Source organism: Cydia strobilella, chromosome Z (genome assembly GCF_947568885.1).
Source record: "Cydia strobilella chromosome Z, ilCydStro3.1, whole genome shotgun sequence".
Taxonomy (NCBI): Eukaryota; Metazoa; Arthropoda; class Insecta; order Lepidoptera; family Tortricidae; genus Cydia; species Cydia strobilella.
In genome coordinates this window covers 47,572,454-47,593,816 of record NC_086068.1, presented here as the reverse complement: position 1 = coordinate 47,593,816, position 21,363 = coordinate 47,572,454, and the positions used below count along the sequence as shown (strand labels likewise).

The window sequence follows — 21,363 nt, the reverse complement described above, 5'->3', positions numbered from 1 at the left end:
TGTAATTTAATTACTAATTAAATTCCATGTAATTATAAATTGTTTGCAATTTAATTACATTAATTACTTGTGTAATTTAATTACTAATTTAATTCCATGTAATTAAATTGTTTGCAATTTAATTGGGATTACGCAAACGATTGGCATCTTGGCTAGGTCCTTATACTTGATATTAATCTACAATATAAAGTAACTATTTCCGAAAATATGACTGATTTTGCTTTTTCTCTACGACTAATTTGGAGTTCGTAATAGAGTGTACTTACGATTATGGCACACGATACTATTACGTGTACGTGTACTAGTACGTGTAGGTGCGTGTCGAACTGGCCCACCGAGGGTTCCGAAACAATTTAACTTATTTCTTATTTTATTTATATATTTTTTATTTTTTTACATATTTACAGTTTTGAGATTTTTCCCTGTAGGTACTTATAGTGTAAGACGATATTACTTGCACAATTTCATAGTTCTATGTCAACGGTCCCTTTAAATTTTGATTTCCTTGAAAGTGTCGGAATATACTTAGGTACGTTAACTTAGAAGTTTGATTTTTTCACAGCTTATAAGGACCGTAGACTTAAGTAAGTATATGGTTTAAATTTCAACTCGATACCTCCACGCGTTCCCTTGATAAAGGGTATTGACAGATAAACGGACGGACGGACGCACAGACGGACGGACGCATATAAGGGTTCCGTTTTTTTTCCTTTTGAGGTACGGAACCCTAGAAAACGATAGTTACTATGGCTGTTTCTCGATTTTTTGGAAATCTTTGTAAGCATAGTAGATAGAACTGTGGGAGTTTCAATGCAGATTAAGTACTATACACGGTGGCTAAAAAATAAGTGCATTCCCGTTGCCAGGGAGGTTTTGGGATTATACTCGGCAACTTTTACTATGGGACCAACCCCGAAATAGCGAAACAATTTTCGGCTGTTTCATACATTTTGGCTGGTCCATTTTCTATGGGAGGGTAAAAAAATTTTTCGCGATTTCGTGGTTGGTCCCATAGTAAAAATTGCTCAGTATAATCCCAAAACCTCCCTGGCAATGGGAATGCACTTATTTTTTAACCACCCTGTATATGTAATAACTAGTAATAAGATTAATAGTATTAAATTAATACTATTAATAAATAGTGGTGGTACAATTTGAGGCAAAATAAAACACTGAAGGCCTACACTACACTACATTACACTGTAGGGGTCAAATCAAATGGCTTGGTTTTTCGAAGTTGTTCGAAATTTGAATGTAATTACAAAATCGATATTAATGTTGTAATTAAATTATGCAATAATATAATGACATTTTCACAGACCAAACATTTGTTGTAACAAAATAGTTTATCTTTATGCAGGTCATAATTTGCGGTTTTTGAACGCATCATAGAGGGCTCTATGATATTGATATGTGTGTAGATAAATTTGTTATTGACTCTTTTGACTCCGTTGAGGTATACCCTAAGTACCTACTAATATTAAATTACCTAATTTACCTATATGTACATATCTATGTGATATTTTGTATTTAACGCATGGTAACGTTGGGGTACTTTAAAGATATATACGCAGAAGAAGTCGCAGGCATAGGCTAGTTATTAATATTAATATTCAATTAAAACCGAAGATCAAGGTAAAATCAGGGTAATACCTACTATTACATAATTAAACATTGGCTGCCGTTTATTGGTTTGAATTTGTATGATCTAACTTCAAAATTGTAGTTGTTTTTAAGATTTATTAAGATAATAAATATTCATTATAGTGCATAGTATACATATAATATATAGCATAACAATCTACGTGAGAGTAGAGAACATATTTTTATCAAGTCGATATCATAAGGTTGACCTTGTCCGCGCGCGCTCTCGTATTGTTGTCGCCTGTCCGTCCGCTCCGCTCTCGCCGGGCTCGATACGTAGGTATACCAGAAACATGTTTCGCTTAACATTATTTACAGAAATATCTAACAAACTTCTATTAAAAATCCTAAATTGACAATTCGGCAGTGTTAATAGACATCTGACAAAGACTACCCTATTTGCAGACATATTTAAGAAAACCTAGTAAACTAGAAATTTCTTAATTATAATATGAAATTTAAACACGTAGATCAATATAACCTATAAAATAAAACATGCCGTATTCTAGATTAAATGAATGTATTAAACTTACCTTCTCGGTTGATTGTCTTTGATTTGAGGACTGTTGTTTGTTGATAAGTTTGATTTGGATTCCGAGCTGATTTAAGTACTAAAACTATCCAGAGCCCCGCGTGGAATTATTATTACGCTGTGCGATGCCGGAGACGCTTCGTTATTACCTGCGCCACTCGTGACAAAACGTGGTATGTGCTGCGTGGTTTCTATTGTTTGAAGTTCTTTCGGGTGGGTGTTTACTGTTTGAGTTCTCAATACAGGGGCTGGGGAGACGACGATAGCAAGAACCAATACAGTTAAATTTTTTGCACTGATATCGGTTCTTACAATGGTGTATTAATAAGCAAGAGCATTTTCTTGTATGGTAGACGCAGGTATGTATTTAATGTAGTATATTACAGTGTAACAAATTAATGGATTCTAATAATATTGTTATAAATTAGTCCGTGTTGTAATTAGTCCGTAATCGAAAGGCGAAAACCATTGTAAATATTGCAGTCAGGCCAAATTAAAACTTTGAAATCACGAGATTGAATTGTTTATGCAAACGCACTGAAATTGAATGCGCCGTCTTTCACTATTATTTCAACATGTACTTATAAAATAGTACATTTCAATCCAAATGTGGAAAGTGTGTTATTATTTACGAGTCGCGAGATGTCTTTTATGAGCCTACATTTTTTAAATTTGCCGCCTTTTTCTACTGACAAGATTTGCTTGACCGGCTATAGTTTGAACCAACGTTTCAGTAATTAAATATTATGTACAAATGTGAGTCTGTAATGTTTATGGACTTTGGATTTAAATTAAGGCAGTTACTAGCTGTTGCCCACGACTTCGTACGCGTGGATTTGTATGTTGGTGGTTATATATTCTACATGACCATAATATAAAACATTATGCAGCAAAATATATCGGTAGGGACGGTTAATCAATTGGTAATAATTATACAACGCATGAAATTGGTCTTTCACAAACTACGAAGTTTCAAGACCCAAACTGAAATTGTTCCCGATATAATCCCTCTCGACCCTCTTAGAAGATTTACAAGTCCATTATTAAAAAAAAAAATTGTTATTATATCAATAAAATGTAACGTTTTATTGATATAATAACAAATAAACATTTACTTTATACTCATACTCATTTATTTATAATAATATTTCATATTACATGTCATAATTGGATTTACATAATATATTCAATTCATTAAAATAATCATAAAATTAAATTACCTTGTAACATAACTTTTTGTACGTAATTCCTAATGTCTAATGGCAAAATAAAAATATATACAGTTTTTGAACATCCACTCTTTGGTGTGGACGTATCGATCACGGTCAGAATTCATGACTACTTATTGATGAGTGTTAATATTAGTTTCCTTTAAACGTCGTAATCAACATAAAAACCTACTGTTAATGTAATAATACGAATAATATACATACTTCATGATTTAATTACTTACCTCATCATCATTATAACACGTTTATTTTTTAATATTGAATATTGAACGGAATAGCTATGGAAGGTAGAGGTAGGAATAGCTGCCAAAACGCCTGTCAAAGAAGAGGCGTTTTTTTTCTTACTTTTACTACCTACTAAGAGGTGTTTTAAGTTTCCAAAGTTTTTATTCCTTACTTGTTGTTTTTATAATTTTTTCGCAATTGTATTAAAAAACGTTGATCGATACACGTGCGGAAATGTCATTCGTCACTCGTCCCGAGTCTTGCCACGAGCCGTAGGCTCTCGGTACTCGTGAAGTAATGACATACTTTCCGCACTAGCATCGAAATGTACTATTTCAATTTCGTATTCGTAATCGATACGTCCGCACCAAAGAGTTTGGATGTTCAAAAACTACATATTTTTATTTTATCATTAGACATTTATTACGTACAAAAAGTTATGTTACACGATATAATAAGTTACATAATACGATATTTCACTAAAAAACTTTTAAATTATTTGGCTGAATGGAATGGAATGAAAATAATTAACAGAGGAAAAAAAGTAAAACCGGCGCCCGCTATTTTCTATAAAAAATTTGTTGTTTTTATTACCTCCGATTTTTGGCTCATAATCCTAGATATTAAACATATTATAACACTCGTGCTTGTTCATTATATGTGACGTTTTTAACTAAAAGGTACCACATTGTCGGTTGTCGATAAGGTTGATTTCAAATTGAAGCTTTAAGGAAATAGCGCCGTATTGACAAGCGACAATAAGTACCCTTTTGGTTGAAAACGGCACATATTATCCGACTAAGTTAAGAAGGTAACTGCTAATAATTGCTAATAATATGCATGAAAACGGAGCCTTCTTTAATTGGTCGGACTGGCGGGCACCGGCGCCCCCCGACCGCCTGCCGCGGCCCGGCCCGGCCCGCCCGCCGCCCGCAGCCGGGGCGAGGGGCGGCCGGCAGTATGACAGATTTTAGACTTTTACTAACTGTTTTAACAATTATAGTTTGATTAATATGAAAGTTTATTTTTCTACCTCGCAAGTGTGTTGAAAAACGTCGTATGAAACGCGTGTGCATTGGTCATTACACACATCGGCTTTCTTATTATATACTATTTCTTCTATATGTAAAAAAAAATATCATTCAAGTTCAAGGGAAAATTCGTAACTGTAAGTGTAATACTCATGTAACCAATATTTGTTTTATAGTGTTTTTTTCTCAAATGTATTTAAAATGTCGTTCAATGTATGTGTGAAAGTGTTATTATTTACTTGTCCCGTGTAGTACTATGCCTTATTGGAAACGGTCGAAGAGATAGTTTAGATCCGGAAACCGCTACCAAATTTTAGTATGTTGTTGGGCATGGTACTGGGTCTCCAAAACTGCCGGGAGACAGCGGCGCCAGCCATCTACTTCAGCGGAATGACGTGATCATAATGACTCCCGCCTCGTTGCGAATATTTCATTTTGCACCCAAACTATGTATTGCACATACACGTGTGGGGTATTAAACGAAAGCCAATAAAATATTATATATTTCACTAATACACTATGTACTCTACTCCCCAGGTCTAATTCGTCCAGGTCTTAGCAACTAGGGCAAGTTATATATATATATATCATTTTAGGATAATTTAGGGATGAGGAATTCATTTTTAAAATAATTGTTATACCTTTTCATACAAAAAAAGATTTTTGTGCAAAAAATGAAAATGTTATGTAATTTTTTCTGACAATTTTGGCTATTACAAGTTTGGCGATTTGTACTAAATAAAAAATTTGACAATGTAGCCCATTTATTCTTCACTTTAGAAAATATTACTTTAAAGTAGGTATTTATACTGTTATACATTGTTTTCGTGAAAGAAAAAAATATATAGCGCGTGACGGTGACGATTTCCATACAAATGGAACTAAGGCCAAAGTCAAAGATTAAAAATGTGTACAAAAACACTGAATTTGGCATTTTAAAAGTAAAAATATAATGTTTTAATGATTTTTCCATGCGTGTTTGCCCTTTTAAGGTACTAATTTGTCATTTTTCTTTTTAATCATAAGGGTTCCGTAGCCAAATGGCAAAAAACGGAACCCTTATGGATTCGTCATGTCTGTCTGTCTGTCTGTCCGTCCGTATGTCACAGCCACTTTTTTCCGAAACTATAAGAACTATACTATTGAAACTTGGTAAGTAGATTTATTCTGTGAACCGCATTAAGATTTTCACACAAAATTAGAAAAAAAAACAATAAATTTTTGGGGTTCCCCATAAATAATTTTTTTTTCATCAAACCCGTACGTGTGGGGTATCTATGGATAGGTCTTCAAAAATGATATTGAGGTTTCGAATATCATTTTTTTCTAAACTGAATAGTTTGCGCGAGAGACACTTCCAAAGTGGTAAAATGTGTCCCCCCCCCCCCTGTAACTTCTAAAATAAGAGAATGATAAACTAACTATAAGAACTATGCTGTTGAAACTTGTTAAGTAGATGTATTCTGTGAACCGCATTAAGATTTTCACACAAAAATAGAAAAAAAACAATAAAATTTGGGGGTATACATACTTAGAACTGAAACGCAATTTTTTTTTTCATCAAACCCATACGTGTGGATAGTGGGATATCTATGGATAGGTCTTCAAAAATGATATTGAGGTTTCTAATATCATTTTTTTCTAAACTGAATAGTTTGCGCGAGAGACACTTCCAAAGTGGTAAAATGTGTGTCCCCCCTGTAACTTCTAAAATAAGAGAATGATAAAACTAAAAAAAATATATGATGTACATTACCATGCAAACTTCCACCGAAAATTGGTTTGAACGAGATCTAGTAACTAGTTTTTTTGAATACGTCATAAATCGTAATCCGCAATTTACCTTAAACTCATGTTTCATATAAAAAATACATTGTTTAAATTGTGTAATGTACGGAACCCTCGGTGCGCGAGTCCGACTCGCACTTGGCCGGTTTTTATTTTGTATGGAAAGGTATAATAATTGTTTCGAAAATGAATTCCTCGTCCCTAAATTATACGTAAATGATATATTACTTGCCCTAGTTGCTAAAAACAGGAAGAAATATGTATAGATGGGACCTGGGGAGCCGACCCTTTCCCCCTCCCTTTTTGGGGGGTAGGCACGGTACGATCTCGTGGCTACCGGATCAAATCGGCTTTGTTTGACCTAAGGAACAATCGTGCCAAGCGGCATCGCCTGAGACAAAAGTGCATACTCAAGGCGCTTACTTACCCTACTACAATCTGCAATACCTACCTATGATAATATTCTAATGTTATATTGTTTTAGGCAAAAGTAAAACATTATGTTCACATATACAATTAATATTTATATAAATTTTGTGGTTATAAAATTAATATTAACGGCATGTTAACTGTCATAGATTATTCTAATAAAGTACATAATTGTTATTAAGTGAAGACTCGAGTATTTAAAGTCCCGTGTATCGTCTGCTGCAAGTGCTGCACTGCAACCGTATTTGCGGTGTTTGTTTATCGACTCACGAGAGTCACGAGTTTACGACTCACGACTCAATATACTGAAGTGCTTTAAAGCACAGTCTCATAACTCAAACTTTAATAAGACAAGTCGTTACAAATTTAGGTAGTAAGAGTTGTTACGAACGTCAGAAATTTGATGTGGGTCTCTTACAATACACGTTTAAGACTTGAGTGGCTTTATGCAAAAGTTTAAATCCCCAAAAATAAAAATTATCATAAAAAGTACGTAAGAGATAATCAATTCAAGTTAAGATTCAAAGCGTGGTTCCTATGCAATAACAGAGCAATAATGCGAAACGAATGGTCGTCGTAAAACCTTCGTTCGAATGGCTTTTAGAATAAAGCCGTCGTCAAGGCCGGGGGCGGGGACTTACGAGATGTGTTTATTGTCGTGTGCGTGACCCGCGTTCTTTGGTGGCCTGGTGCCCCTGCACGCAGTCGCGGCTTGTCGACTGTTGCAACCGTGTTTGTGGTCGTGTTCTATACTCGTAGCATGTATAATTTCCTCTTTGGCTTTGAAGATGAGATGTTAGATGTCAGTGGCTTTCGTAAAAACTAGTGCCTATGCCAATACTTGGGAAAAGGTTAACAAAACGGACACCGGGCTTCTTCGGAATGTAACTTGGAAAACAGTATACCTGTTCAGCAAAATTGTCTAGCACAACTGAATTTGCGACTTGGTAACCCGTAAGAAAAACTAAAGACTGTACACGATAAGACCCGGCCATGCATGATCTGATATATATTTTTACGGAATGGACATATTCAAGCAGTTATTTTATTTTAATAATCTGTATATATAGGGCCATACGAGTATAATAAAAATACAATCATATTACAATGTATGGGCGTGTGGTGAGTTTCCGGCGAATACAGGGTGGAAATAGATTTTGGGTCAGTGAGGGCAGCTACCAGATCCCGTGTTGCTAGGCGAAAATGGTCGTAGAAGACCTTCCTTCGTTTTCAAATTAATGAAGATTGGCTTTTACAGATTTTAGAAAAAACATACAGGGTGCGAGAAAATGGTCATTTTTGACAAACTTTTTTTTTGATGCCAATCGATCCCATTCCTGTCCAGGATCAAAAGCTTGTATGGGGAAAAGCCATAAATCGAGAAAAACTTTCCCCATACAATTTGTATGAAAATGAAAAAAGTTTTTTTACATGTATTTTTTTTATGTCAATCGATTTCATTTCTATCCAGTATCAATAGTTTCCTTGGGGGTCAATTTTCGGTAATGTACAAAAAAGCCAGAAATTAAAGAAAACTGTTTTCATACATTTACTATGAAGAAAAAGTGAACTTTATTTACATTTTTCTGTCACGCTAATCAGTTCTGTTTCATTGAAGGATTGGTTGTTTTCATACATTATTATCTTGAATTTTTTGTCCAGGGTTTTTTGACAAACTTCACTCCCTTCCTGCTACAGAGCTACAATTGTGTTTATATTTTTACAGCTGTTTTATGCACGTTAGGATGTCACCTTACCAAAAAATACTTTTTGAAACTCTTTTCTACTTGAGGTAGTCAGGAACACTTTCTACTCCAGGCACTGAAAGACGTTTTTGTATGAGAGGCAGTTTTTCGTCAAAAAGTCAAATTCACCAAAGTTAAAACAGAATTATCTCAATCTGAATATAGTTAGAAAAATGTTAGCTATTGTGAAATAGTATATTGTTAACCAAGAGTTGAAAGGCACCCATTTCTGTCGAGGTAGTTTGGCGCTCGAACGCAGTGAGAGCGCCAATAGTCCGAGACGGAAATAGTGCCTTTCACTCGAGTTAAACACTCTACTTTTCATATCGAATGCGAGGAAACAAAACAAGACAAGGCAATTTTGCAAAATCAGTAACGTACTACCTAATAGACCTGCGGCCATGATTTTTTTCCTAAGGACTTACTTGCAATCGGAGACTTTTCATGTGTGAAGATAAATAACCCCTAGTGAAAAACATTTAGATTGCAATATTTACGAGAACTCACATATTTAAATAAACTGCAGTAATTTTAAAATGATTTGGTTATTATAGTATCAAAATCAGCGGGATTGCCTCTTATTTACTTTTTAATTTTTTACTTTTTTGTTCTAAAACTCCCGATAGTCAATGGCATCCCAGTCATTTAGCCAACATAATACAAGTATTTAAAGAAATTTAAATATTATATAACAATTTAAGGAATTAAATAAGCAATTTTTATATTATATTTTTTCTGCGCACTTTTTAGAACAACAACGACCCACTTTCAGAGCATGAGATATGAAAAGATAATTTAATAAGGTATAATTTAGCTTACGAGTATCTAATTAAAAATAATAAAATGTTTTTAACAGGAGAATTTGGTAAAGACTGTCAGAAGACAGTGGACAAAAAAACTTAGTTACTTACTGTGTAATATATAATGGTCAAAGTCACATGCAACCTAATGTTATATTGTGTTTGTAATTTTATTATGTTGTTTGATAACCACAAATTATTTGATGTGAGTTTGATACCTACAGAAGTGTCCTACGTGGGCGATCTCGTTGCGAACGCGAACGCCTTGGCTTCGCTTCGCTTCTCGTTTGCGAGTGATCGCCTACGTGAGACGCAGCCAGTGGGTCCAGTTGCACCAAACACACTTAACAGACTGATCGACATCACTCAACAGAGAAGTATGAAAATCCCATCCAATAACGTTTAGCTAACATTTTGACGGTGACAGTCGGTTTGGTGCAACCGACCCTTAAGCAATTCTTCTTCTTCCTCGTCCACATGAGCACATGTCTGAGGGTCGCGATGAAATGAGGTCGTTATTTTGTGCACCAAGGCTCTCCATTCTGTACCGTTCTCCGCCTTCCTAATAACTAATAGGCGCCTGTAATCAATTAAAGACATTCTAACAGCCGAAGATATGTCGTACGTGAATATAATTCCGACTCGAGCGAAAATAGGTTCTCCTAAAAGACAAAAAGGATGCATTTAAGCAATGAAAATATACACCGTTTCCACGAGTATTCTATGGAATTTTTATATTGTTGAGGTTACTTTGATACTCGTACTCATTAATTCATAATATTCTTAAAATATTACATGTCAACATCAGAAAATAAATTATTATCATCACATAATTAATTACTACTATTATAATATAATTATACTACTTCAGGTAGGTACGTTGCTATAGGCATAGAGTAACTTATACTAGAGCGGTACTGTCATAGTAAATTTTGTAACCCCAGTAAATTCAATGCCATCTGTCGACACACTTTAAAACTAAAAATAAATATTTATAAATATACGATAAAATGTATTTAAATATAGATAAATGTTTTTTTTTATTTGCATTAATTGCTTTTATGATTTTGACCCATGTTCTTTCACTGATATGTGCTAAAATTGTTAAATAACAAACGAAACCGTCAACGCCATCTATACGACAGTTGGCCAAAGCTAGTAGCGCCCTCTGAACGCCTTCTTGATTTTCGAGGCACGTTTTTTCCTTAGACTGTATCCATCTATTACGGAGTTATATCTATCTTTGCTATAGGTTAGGTATACACATTGATGTACAAGTCCGATATCAAGGAATGAGCCCCCGTGATCTGTGCAAATGGGTTGCTGTTCTTATAGGCCAGGAAATAAATGCCCAAAAAAAGGTATAGAGGGAAATGCAAGGAACACAATTTTTAACTTCGTAGCTTCGTATCTTAGCCTAGATTTACTAATACAAAAAAGTTTGTGGAGAAACTTAAGTGTTAGTCACTAGTCAGTGAGCCAGTGCCTAGCACTGTCGTGCGGCAATGTCGATGGTATGCGACTGGTCAGAGTGGAACGGGGAAATCAGGGAAATGTGGTCCGAGGCGGAAACTGCTCTTAGCCAAGTGATAAGAGGCTCAAAATAATTTTGATAGTTGTATTTTCTCCCAAAAAATCTAGACACGCGTCAGCGTGTCCAGCCATGTTCAAAGAAAAAGAAACTGGCGACGCAGCAACCGTGTGTAATATTACACGAACCATTTCGAGCTACTTTTGACCCCTTCACATCTTGAAACCTATTAAATTTGGCACATTTATTCAAGGCCCTTAGTTTGTCTAAAATACAAAATTTCATAAACGTAGCTCAAACAGTTATTGATAAAATAACGTAACCGGCATTTTTGTGACTGATATGTCAAAAACCTAACCCACTTCCAGATGACTTAGAAACTTGAAATTTGGCATCAAGGTAGACTTTTAGGTGTATATAGAGGGAAAAATCTAAAAACTGAAAATTATTTATAAATCGATGGAAAAAAATCATATATTGAGAATTATTAGATTATTTAAGACTTATGGATCAAAATCTAACCCACTTCTAGATGACCTAGAAACTTGATATTTGGTGTAAATGTAGACTATTAGGCGTTTACAAAAGAAAAAGTCAAAAAACTGAAAATTTTTGACAATTGACCGCGCGTTAGCGAGGGTCTCCTTTTCAGCTTGGGCAAAACTGATTTTATGATGAATACTATAGTAATTTCTGTAAATAAAGTAATAATATCACAACAAAAACATATATATGAAATAAAAGCCAAGTTCAATATTAAGAATATGTGTCATTGTTGACACGCCGACAAAAGAATTGAGATCTATATTGGTGCCAAGTTCTGCGCTGTGTAGAAAATCCTGAAGTTATAAAGGATTTGTCTTGGCGAGTTTTTACGTATAGGCTATTATTGTTTGACTATGTTACTTTTCTAAAATTTGATTTGTTGGTAAAAACTAGCCAAGTCAAATGCTTTATTATAATTTCAGGATTTTCTACACAGCACATAACTTGGCACCCATATAGATCTCAATTATTTTGTCGGCGAGTTAACAATGACACATATTCTTAATATTGAACTTGGCTTGATCACACCTATGTTTTTGTTAGGATTTAAAACTACTGAAGTCGATATAACATTTATTTGGGACTAAACGTTATCAGTATCACACAAATTCTTGTTTGTAAACAGCAAAATTTTCAATATATTATGTAATTAACAAATGTCAAATACTTATGCTCAACTTTCCTAGATAGTAAGTTGAGCATGGGGAGAATTGAGCGAGGAAATTAAAAGTTGTTTGAGTAACGAGTTTCTGCACATTTATTAATAAGCTATATATACAGGCTAAAATTTTAACCACCAGCCATACTCTGCGTAGTGACTGTATACATATGTCAATGATTTATAGGTAGTGATCGGTAACAATAACAAGTTTTTAATTTCATGGCAGCGTGGTCGAGTTAAAGTAAAAGAAAATAACATTTTTGAAGCAGTCGGTCAATTAAGGTTCATTTAAAGTTAATAACTTTAATTAATAATTTGAGACGAATTTTACTTTTCAAATTCCCTTAACTCAACAACGCTGCCATGAAATTAAAACGTTGTTACCGATCACTATTTAGGTATAACCTAATGTCGAAATCGCGAAAAAAATATTTGTCTGTTTCATACATTCCAGCTGTTGTGATGCCGCGGATTTGTATGGGACAGCTTTTTTTTTTTCGCGATTTTGATATTGGTCTAATAATAAAAGTTCTTATATTGTCACTACGCAGCTATATAAATAAATATGGCTGATGTTTAAAATTTCACTGTATTTATTACTATTAAAATCGTGTTTTGGCGTTCTCTTTTCCATTAATCAGCTAAATAATATTCATGAATAATTCCATTATTTCCGTTGTTCAACTACTTAGCCCCATCACAAATTGCACAACTAGCCCCTTGTTTTCTTACAATAAGTATAAATTATAATAAATTATATAAGTTGTGTTATTGGTATTTTTATCAATAAACACATAAATTAGGTAACTTAGGACTCAAAATTCCTGTAGCATTTGTTCTCGCAAATCTAGGCACTTATACTTACCTCAATGTTTTAACTTATAAGTGCAAAAAGAAATAAATCATTTATCTAACCATCTCGTGCGCAACATATGTAGGAAATTGCGATAGGTCAATGTGTTCATCTTCAGTCACCATTCCTATCTTTTTGTAATTGAAATTGCTGGCCTGGGGGTCCATGTATTTCAACTGCTAAACTTACCCGACTGCATAACATGCCCCGCTATACCCTACTTATTTAAAAAAAAAACTTTTTCAACAGGAATGGTTAGAATCCCAGGGGATAGAATTATCGAAAGAGGAAGAGCTCCCAGTGGACCAGTACACGCAGAGGGAGCGCTGGAAGACCGTGCCGCCGCCGCACCGGGAGGCCAAGAAGGAAGACCGGCTGCGACGCTTCCTCGAGTACGACGGGAAAGTGCTCGCGTGAGTTGACTCAGTTGTCCTTAGATCCTATTAAAGTTAGACCAACACAAAATAGACAGACCAAGATAAGTCTGCAGCGATTTTGATAGCACACGCAGTGCAAGTGTTAAATTTTTATGAAATAAAGACGTAAGTACATATAAATAACACTTGCACTGTGTGCTATCAAAATCGCTGCAGACTTATCTTGGTCTGTCTATTATGTAAGTGTTGCAACACATTCTAGACAGTTGATACACATAATTATCAACAACCGTCCTTCTACGACCGCTGAATGTTACTTTTTAGTACTGTTTTAGGGTTCCGTACCCAAAGGGTAAAAACGGGATTGGTTCTCTTCTCCTATATGGCATTAGTTTATATCTTTATTTTGAAATTGAGGCCTGGGTCGACAGTAAATCGACCGAATCAGGTTGACAGTGGGTCAAAGCTCGCTAAAGGAACACTGACAATGCAAACATTTCTTGCCAAATTTTCATATCCCAAACTATCTTTCCCAAAAATTTAAAACCCAACTAATCATTTCCCAACTTAACAAGTCGCAAATAGATATTTCCCAAGAGAACGTTATCCAAAAAATTATTTGGACATTTCCTTACTTTGCCAACATTTATTTTACCAAATTTTAATTACTCGAAATTATTAGTTCCAAAGAATACAAAAACCATAACAAAATATGACAAATGTAAGTTAATTTTTTTTTGCCAATTTTTATTTGAACAAATTTTAATTACTCGAAATGAGTACTTACCAAAGAATATAAAAACAAAACGTGACAAACTATTGTATTTTGTCAATTACTTAGGGTCATTGCGCTAGTTTCCAGCCATGCTCTAGTTTTCGTCCACTTGACGAATTAGCAAATAATATATTTCATTTTTAATTTGCTACTTGCGAAATATAATTTTTATGTAGATAGATATATTGTTTAGACATTAAGGGGTAAGAGTATAGCAAAGGGGGGGCCGCTCTTGGGACTTCGAAAATTTCAGTGTATTTTTTTTTGCCAACATAACACCAAATTTTTATTATTTTGTCGTGTAAGAAATATCAAATGAAGTATGTTTTGTTATGTAACATTTTTCTCTAGGATCAATAATTATGAAGATAGGTGAGGTTGTAACTAACAATAGTAGGTACAATAACATGTCCTTTCTGGTTGATCGCGGTCAACTTAATACACTCCTCCTCGCTTCGCTCGTCGTCGCACCTATCTTGCCTCTGCTACTTAAATTTACTGTTTACACATTTTTTATAACACAAAGTTTTGGATAGACATAATTTGTCAAGTAGTGGTTTTGCAATACAGTTATTTGAACAAACATTTTTTGAGTAAAGATATCTTTGGACAAAATAATTTTGTCCAGTCATTTATTTGACAAAAATAAATTAGAGCAAACATTTATAGTCCAAGTAAAACATGTGGGAAAAAACAGTTGGTCTTATAAAAGTTGCTAAGTAACAGTTAGGGAAATGATCATTTGTCGGATTGTAAGTTTGTCAAATGTTTATATGGGAAAGATTGAGTTGACAAACGTGCAGTTGGTAAAATTTGGTTGGGAAACGAAATTTGGTCAAAAAAAATTCGGTAAAATGAGGGGTCCCATAATTTTGTTTTAAAACTGCCTGGAGAAGTTTTCTAAGTAGAAAAACTTTGTTTTATGGACTTGTCTAATTAGGATTTTTCCTCATCTGAAATTAGAAAATTTATAATATCAATATTTTTTTACTTATTTACTTAGTCTATTCAATGATCAAATGTATACTTTCAAGAAGATCGCAAGTCGTTTGAGCATAAAAACCAACGAGTCCAAGAATTTAGCAGACGCTTTCCATCTTTGATTTACTTACTGTAGCCCACCGGGTGATTCAGGGCACTCCACCCCCTGTTGCACAGTGAGTCAATTCCCAATTTTCGTTAAAAGCGTTACTGGCTCTAAATTGTTTGAAATTTAGATTTTGAAGTATGTCTACAAATAGTTCATTAATCAAATATGTATCACTGTTATTACTCGAGACACAGGCATTAGAAAATGGGGTGATCCAGTGTCAACCATCTTACCCTATCCTAAAAACAAATGAATCAGTGAATTCATGTTGGCCTCGGTGTGGAAGTGTGACTTCTTTATGGAAAAATAAATAGTAAGTATTATCTGATGCTACCTTCCGATTTTCATCTCGGACACAAAAACAATCGCGTTCAGAAAATGACTCGCCTAAGTCCTAAGGCCTATCCCGTAAAGTTTTTTTTACATGAACACATTATTAAGATACAAAGTACCTAACTCTATTATTTATATAGACCTTGACTAGTGGATCATATCAAAATAAACCATTTTAATGCATACATATTAAGGTAAACGTACGAGTGCTCGACGCGGTACCAGTACATTGGCATGGGCACTCTATTTATTTATTTATATTCACAAGAACGGTTTACACCTATTACACTTGCTACTATGCTAATTACTTTGCTAAGTACTATGCTAATTAATTGCTACATTAGCAAAATGTAATTAAGTATGTCTAGATATTTATATCACATTTTGTTAATACATTATTAAATTTATATGAATTTCATGTTATCAATTTTTGTTTTGTACAATAAAGTGATTTACTACTACTACTACTACATTATCGGTTACCCAGTCATATACACTGTCATACGGTCATTTACTTCACTCTCACAGTAGGCGAGGCACCTGGACGTTAGCTTAGGCCTATGATCAACGAAGATGTCCACTTGTTGATCCGTGCGCAGGAGTCCGTTCAGTAAGTGTAGTATGTCGCACAGCGGTGACTGGCGACGCGCGACGGTCGCGCGCGGTCCTGTTCCATCCCACAGCTGCATATATACTTGCCATCGAGATTTGTTAGGAGGTACAACAAAATAATGTTAATAATATTGTGCAGTTCCGTGCTGTTAATTTTATTGTGGAGCACCTTACACGCAGTAACCAAGCGCACGCAGTCTCTACGCACCTCCAGAGAGTTAAAACTTAAAATCATCGAAATATATACATAATAATAAAAAGAGACATAGAATGGCACCTGTTTTCACACAAAGACGTAAAAGCATGGTATAAGTATTTATTTCCTAACAGTATTCACAAATCCAACAAATTCAATCAAGTCATCATAAATGTAATCGGCTTGCCGAGCTGGCATCTGTATAGTAGTAGTGCAACTGCATCTGAAATCCTCTAAGCCCCGAGTTTAGTCTCCGTTGTTATTAATGTCAATTAACTTCGTTTGGAACAGTCAGGTTCAGGTTAATCAGGTTACCATTATTCGAACAGCGTTGATTTTGAATGACGGATGTTTAATGCCTAATATGAAAATGGGAACAACTATTGACAGTCAACCAATTTTAATTCCAGGCCACTTCTTATTTTGTCATTACTGTTAATTTTGAACACCGACGGAATGAAAAAGGCATAAGCATTACTCATTACGCATGTGAGAGTGAGAGGATAGATGTTGGTTGGTGTTTATGCATACACTAAATGAACATTCCCAATTACCTCTAATAATGATGGACCTATTCGATTGCGCGGGTTTTCTATAAACGTGTTGATATATATTCACTAGCGATGGTTCTGAAATTGGTTATAACACATGGCGCAGTTGTAATTTTGTCTTTTAATTTATACCATATTGAGGTACAATGTGAATTTATAATTGGAGCTAAATAAATGTTGAATGCTGTATAAAGTTACTTCTCAGGAAGACGTTCGTGAAAATAGCTGACGTATAATCCACCATTTTATAGTTGCCTGACTTTTTTGTCAGGGAACTAGGAGACCTTATAGTTTTGTCAAGTGCGTATGTCTGTCCGTCTGTCCGTCCGCATCTTAGCCCACCGTGATCGTTTGTTCTAGATAGAATAGAAGTAATTTGGCAAGGGCACAGATCATATAACATTATATTAATCACGTTGACAAGTAAAATTAAATAACAATAAAATTTAGAACTCATTATAAAAATATAAAACTGGAAAAAAATTGGGTACCTACCTCTCTGATCTTTAACAGGGATTGAATTGGACGGAGTGGGACGGTCAGGAAAAATATATTATGACAACTTGAAAAAAAAAAACACCTGTAAATACTAAATAGCTGTACGGTAAATTAAGTAAAACTTACATTCAAATTTTAAATATGTATTGTATACTATATATTAGTAATTAGTAAATTGTTGACTTAATATCAGAAGCAATTAGTGAAACTATTAAAGCGAGCATAAGCGTGTGGTGCAATATGATATAAGCTGCTCTGTGAACGCCGCGCCGGTACAAAGGGTTAGCGCCGGCATGTCATCACGTGTACCGGATTAATATAACACACGTTTGAGGACACTTGTCTTCTTCGAGCGTTCGCCCAGGCCAAGGTCAGTGCCCTACTCAGTACCTACGTATGTACGTGATTAATTGATTATTTCGCAACTGTAACTATTCAACTCGTCAAGTTTTTAAATTATCAGCACATATAGACACACTGGATTTTTTGAAAAAAGGTGTAGGCTGGTACCAATGTAGGCATATGTGAAACGTCTTGTTGGCGCTAGTCATTATCTAATTTAGCCCTCTTGCAACTGAGTCTCGAAGCTCAAGCCCGTTTTCTTATTAACACACAGTTGATATTTTATTCGTGCTTGCCCGAGCTCTACTCTCCAGCAACTCCCCTCGCTGTGAGGCTCCGGTTTTCAGTTCTTCTCGGACCTGGCTTAGGCCTCCACGAAGCCGTGTCTCGCTTAGTTTCCCCTGATCTACGGCCCAACGCGAAGCTACACCTAGACAGGCCATCGAAGCTCACCATCCCTTGGGTCACCAATCTCTTCCTCTCTCTCGCACTCTTAATACTCTAAGAACTGCAAAATAGCTCATTACTCAGAAATACATCTAGGGAAGATTACACGCACAAATTACACGCTACAGATAAATAAAAAAATAATCTTAAAAAAAAAGTAAAACCGACTTCAAACGGGAAAAAATAAAATATTGTCTCGTTTTATATGCGCCAGCAAACTGATATGTTTGAAGTCGGTGCCAAGCCAAATCTTAAAAGCGTCAAGTTGCCGTCAAATGGAATGCCAACCCTTGGTATAGTTTGATAAGAACAAAAGAACCAGTATTGTAACTATTTAGCTTGGCACCGACTTCAAACGTATCAGTTTGCTAGCGAATATAAAACGAGATAATATTTTATTTTTTCCCGTTTGAAGTCGGTTTTACTTTTTTTTTAAGATTAATTTTATTTTTCAATTTTTAGTGTTTGTTCATTTGTTTGGCCAAACTGTCACTAAAAAATTTTGCACTTCGGATAAGTTTCAAGGTCTGGATCTAAGCTATCAAGATTTGAGGAGTTGGACCTCATGGAACCCATCATCAGAACTAGACTTTAACACAATTAAATATTCCTTCAGAACTTACTTAATTGTGCTTAACAAATATAACGAAGAGGACTTATATCGCCAAAATTGAAATACATATGCGTTGTTAAAGAGTCCCGTTCTGGTCATCATCAGTAGTTCCACTTCATCAAATGGTACTGTTTTGGATGAAAGTGCTTGGTTTGTTGATGAAAATAGTAAAACCGATATATTATGTATGCCTATAAGATTTGAGGAGTTCCCTGGAGTCCTAATGGATCCCTTCATCAAAACTGGGTTTTTACAAAAACGGGACCAACTACGAACTATATACATTCAAACAAAAATTTTTATTATTTATCCACACAGTGCGCTTGAAACACCGTTCCGCCATGACAGTACTGACACTCGCTAGTGTTGCCAACGCATCTGATGTATTTATTTATTACTGAACACCACATCTCTTCCCTTTTAACAAATTTGAAATTGTAGAATAATTCATAAAATGAACATTACTAAATAACCAAAAGTAAACTCGAGTGAGTATTATATTTTTTGCTTCCGATACACGAATTATGACACTTCGCTCGATACAATTATTTCCCAAAGTAACCTCTAGCTAGGACTTTTAATCCAACTTTACTCGGTTATTTATTATGTGACACTAAACAAAAAAAACCGGCCAAGTGCGAGTCGGACTCGCGCACCGAGGGATCCGTACATTACATAATTTTAACAATGTATTTTTTATGCGAAATGTGAGTGAAAGGTAAATTGCGGTTTACGATTTATGACGTATTAAAAAAAACTACTTACCAGATCTCGTTCAAACCAATTTTCGGTGAGTTTGCATGGTAATGTACATCATATATTTTTTTCCGTTTTATCATTCTCTTATTGTAGAAGTTACAGGGGGGGGGGGGGACATACACATTTGACCACTTTGGAAGTGTCTCGCGCAAACTATTCAGTTTAGAAAAAAAATGATATTAGAAACCTCAATATCATTTTTGAAGACCTATCCATAGATACCCCACACGTATAGGATTGATGAAAAAAAATTTTTGAGTTTCAGTTCCAAGTTCCCCTAAAATTTATTGTTTTATTTTTTATTTTTGTATGAAAATCTTAATGCGGTTCACAGAATACATCTACTTACCAAGTTTCATCAGTATAGTTCTTATAGATTCAGAGAAAAGTGGCTGTGACATACGGACGGACAGACAGACAGACAGACATGACGAATCTATAAGGGTTCCATTTTTTGCCATTTGGCTGCGGAACCCTAAAAAGAAGATAAAACAATCTTAACTTAAATAGTAATTTGACCGCTTTCGAATTAGACCTGTACCGCTGGCTATATTTTGACCCCTAGGTTATAAAAATATTAAAGTCAATTCTGTTTTCGCTTATGAATACTTTGTTAAGATGTAAATCTTACATTTTGTTTTGTGTCATATATATAATTTGCTTTTCTAGTAATTTGTTATTTTGTGGTAATTATTTTTTATTTTGAATTATCTTGGAGAAAAAAATATTCGAGAGAACACATGTAACTGTGTTGCATTTAGGATAGTGTTTTTAGTGTGAAAACATAGTTTGTGTCAATTACGTCCACTGCAATCTGATACTATGTCATAATATTCTAAATGACACAAAAAAAAATTAGAGTTAAAAAAAATTACTTAGGTCGAATTTAATCGTTTAAATAGGTCCATTAAATGATTTTGTGTCTTATTAACCCTTAAATGTATGATTTTTTGTATAACTTTTTAATAAATTGAAATAGATGTGTCATGCTGTATAAAAGTAATAAATGTGATTTTGGATAGCTGCATATTGAGCCACGGACCATCAAATATACGATGCATATATACATCATTATGCATTTAAGGGTTAAGGCATAGCTTCATAAGATATTTGATGATTTTGTTGTAACAGGCTGTCACCGTTACAAAAGAATATTAAAGATATTAGAGTTTACATCTTATTAATTTGAAATGCAAGATAAATAAGATGTATGAATTTGTGTCACTTGCATCCACTGCATAAACAAATATTACAAAAATATTATTTGCGTTCAAACGAAGCTAGCGGGCGGTCTGAATGGGCAACGGAGGCCGTGCAGGGTGGGGCCGCGGCGTGACCTTGCCGTACGCAACGCATGTTTACTTCGCCTGTGCGCCAAATTAACGCAACTTATTCAAAGAAGTTACGCAAACAACACAACAACAAGCAACAAGCAAGCAAAGAATGCGTCGAATTATCTTTTACCTATTTAAAACTCATAGATATTGTACAATGTCACCATTATGCAAAAGAACTGTAAGTACATGTTTGATTTGCGAGCGAGCTGGCAACATTGCGCAGGGAAATCTTAAAAATATACGTGAACGCCACATACATTTGTGACAGTGATAGGGAAAAGGTACCACTAAAGTAAAATTTGGTTATTAATACCGTGACTTTCTTTCATTCTTTGATAAAAAAATTGCTATTTATGCAACAAGTGCGGAAATCATCTTTACGCACGTGTATCATACAATGTTTTACTATGCATTGTGCG

The 21,363-nt window shown here is 34.8% G+C and overlaps 2 protein-coding genes across 2 annotated transcripts in view; one reads left to right on the top strand and one right to left on the bottom strand.

The window, feature by feature from the left end:
• Window positions 1–2,336, bottom strand: part of LOC134754840 (uncharacterized) — a 193,962-nt gene extending 191,626 nt beyond the window's left edge. The window contains exon 1 of the mRNA XM_063691271.1: window positions 2,178–2,336. The gene's annotated coding sequence lies outside the window, so the exon portion shown is untranslated. The remainder of the gene's footprint in view (window positions 1–2,177) is intronic.
• Window positions 1–21,363, top strand: part of LOC134754969 (EF-hand domain-containing protein 1-like) — an 85,136-nt gene that overhangs the window by 20,178 nt on the left and 43,595 nt on the right. The window contains exon 5 of the mRNA XM_063691464.1: window positions 13,264–13,427. Coding sequence (XP_063547534.1) covers window positions 13,264–13,427 — 164 coding nt within the window. The remainder of the gene's footprint in view (window positions 1–13,263; window positions 13,428–21,363) is intronic.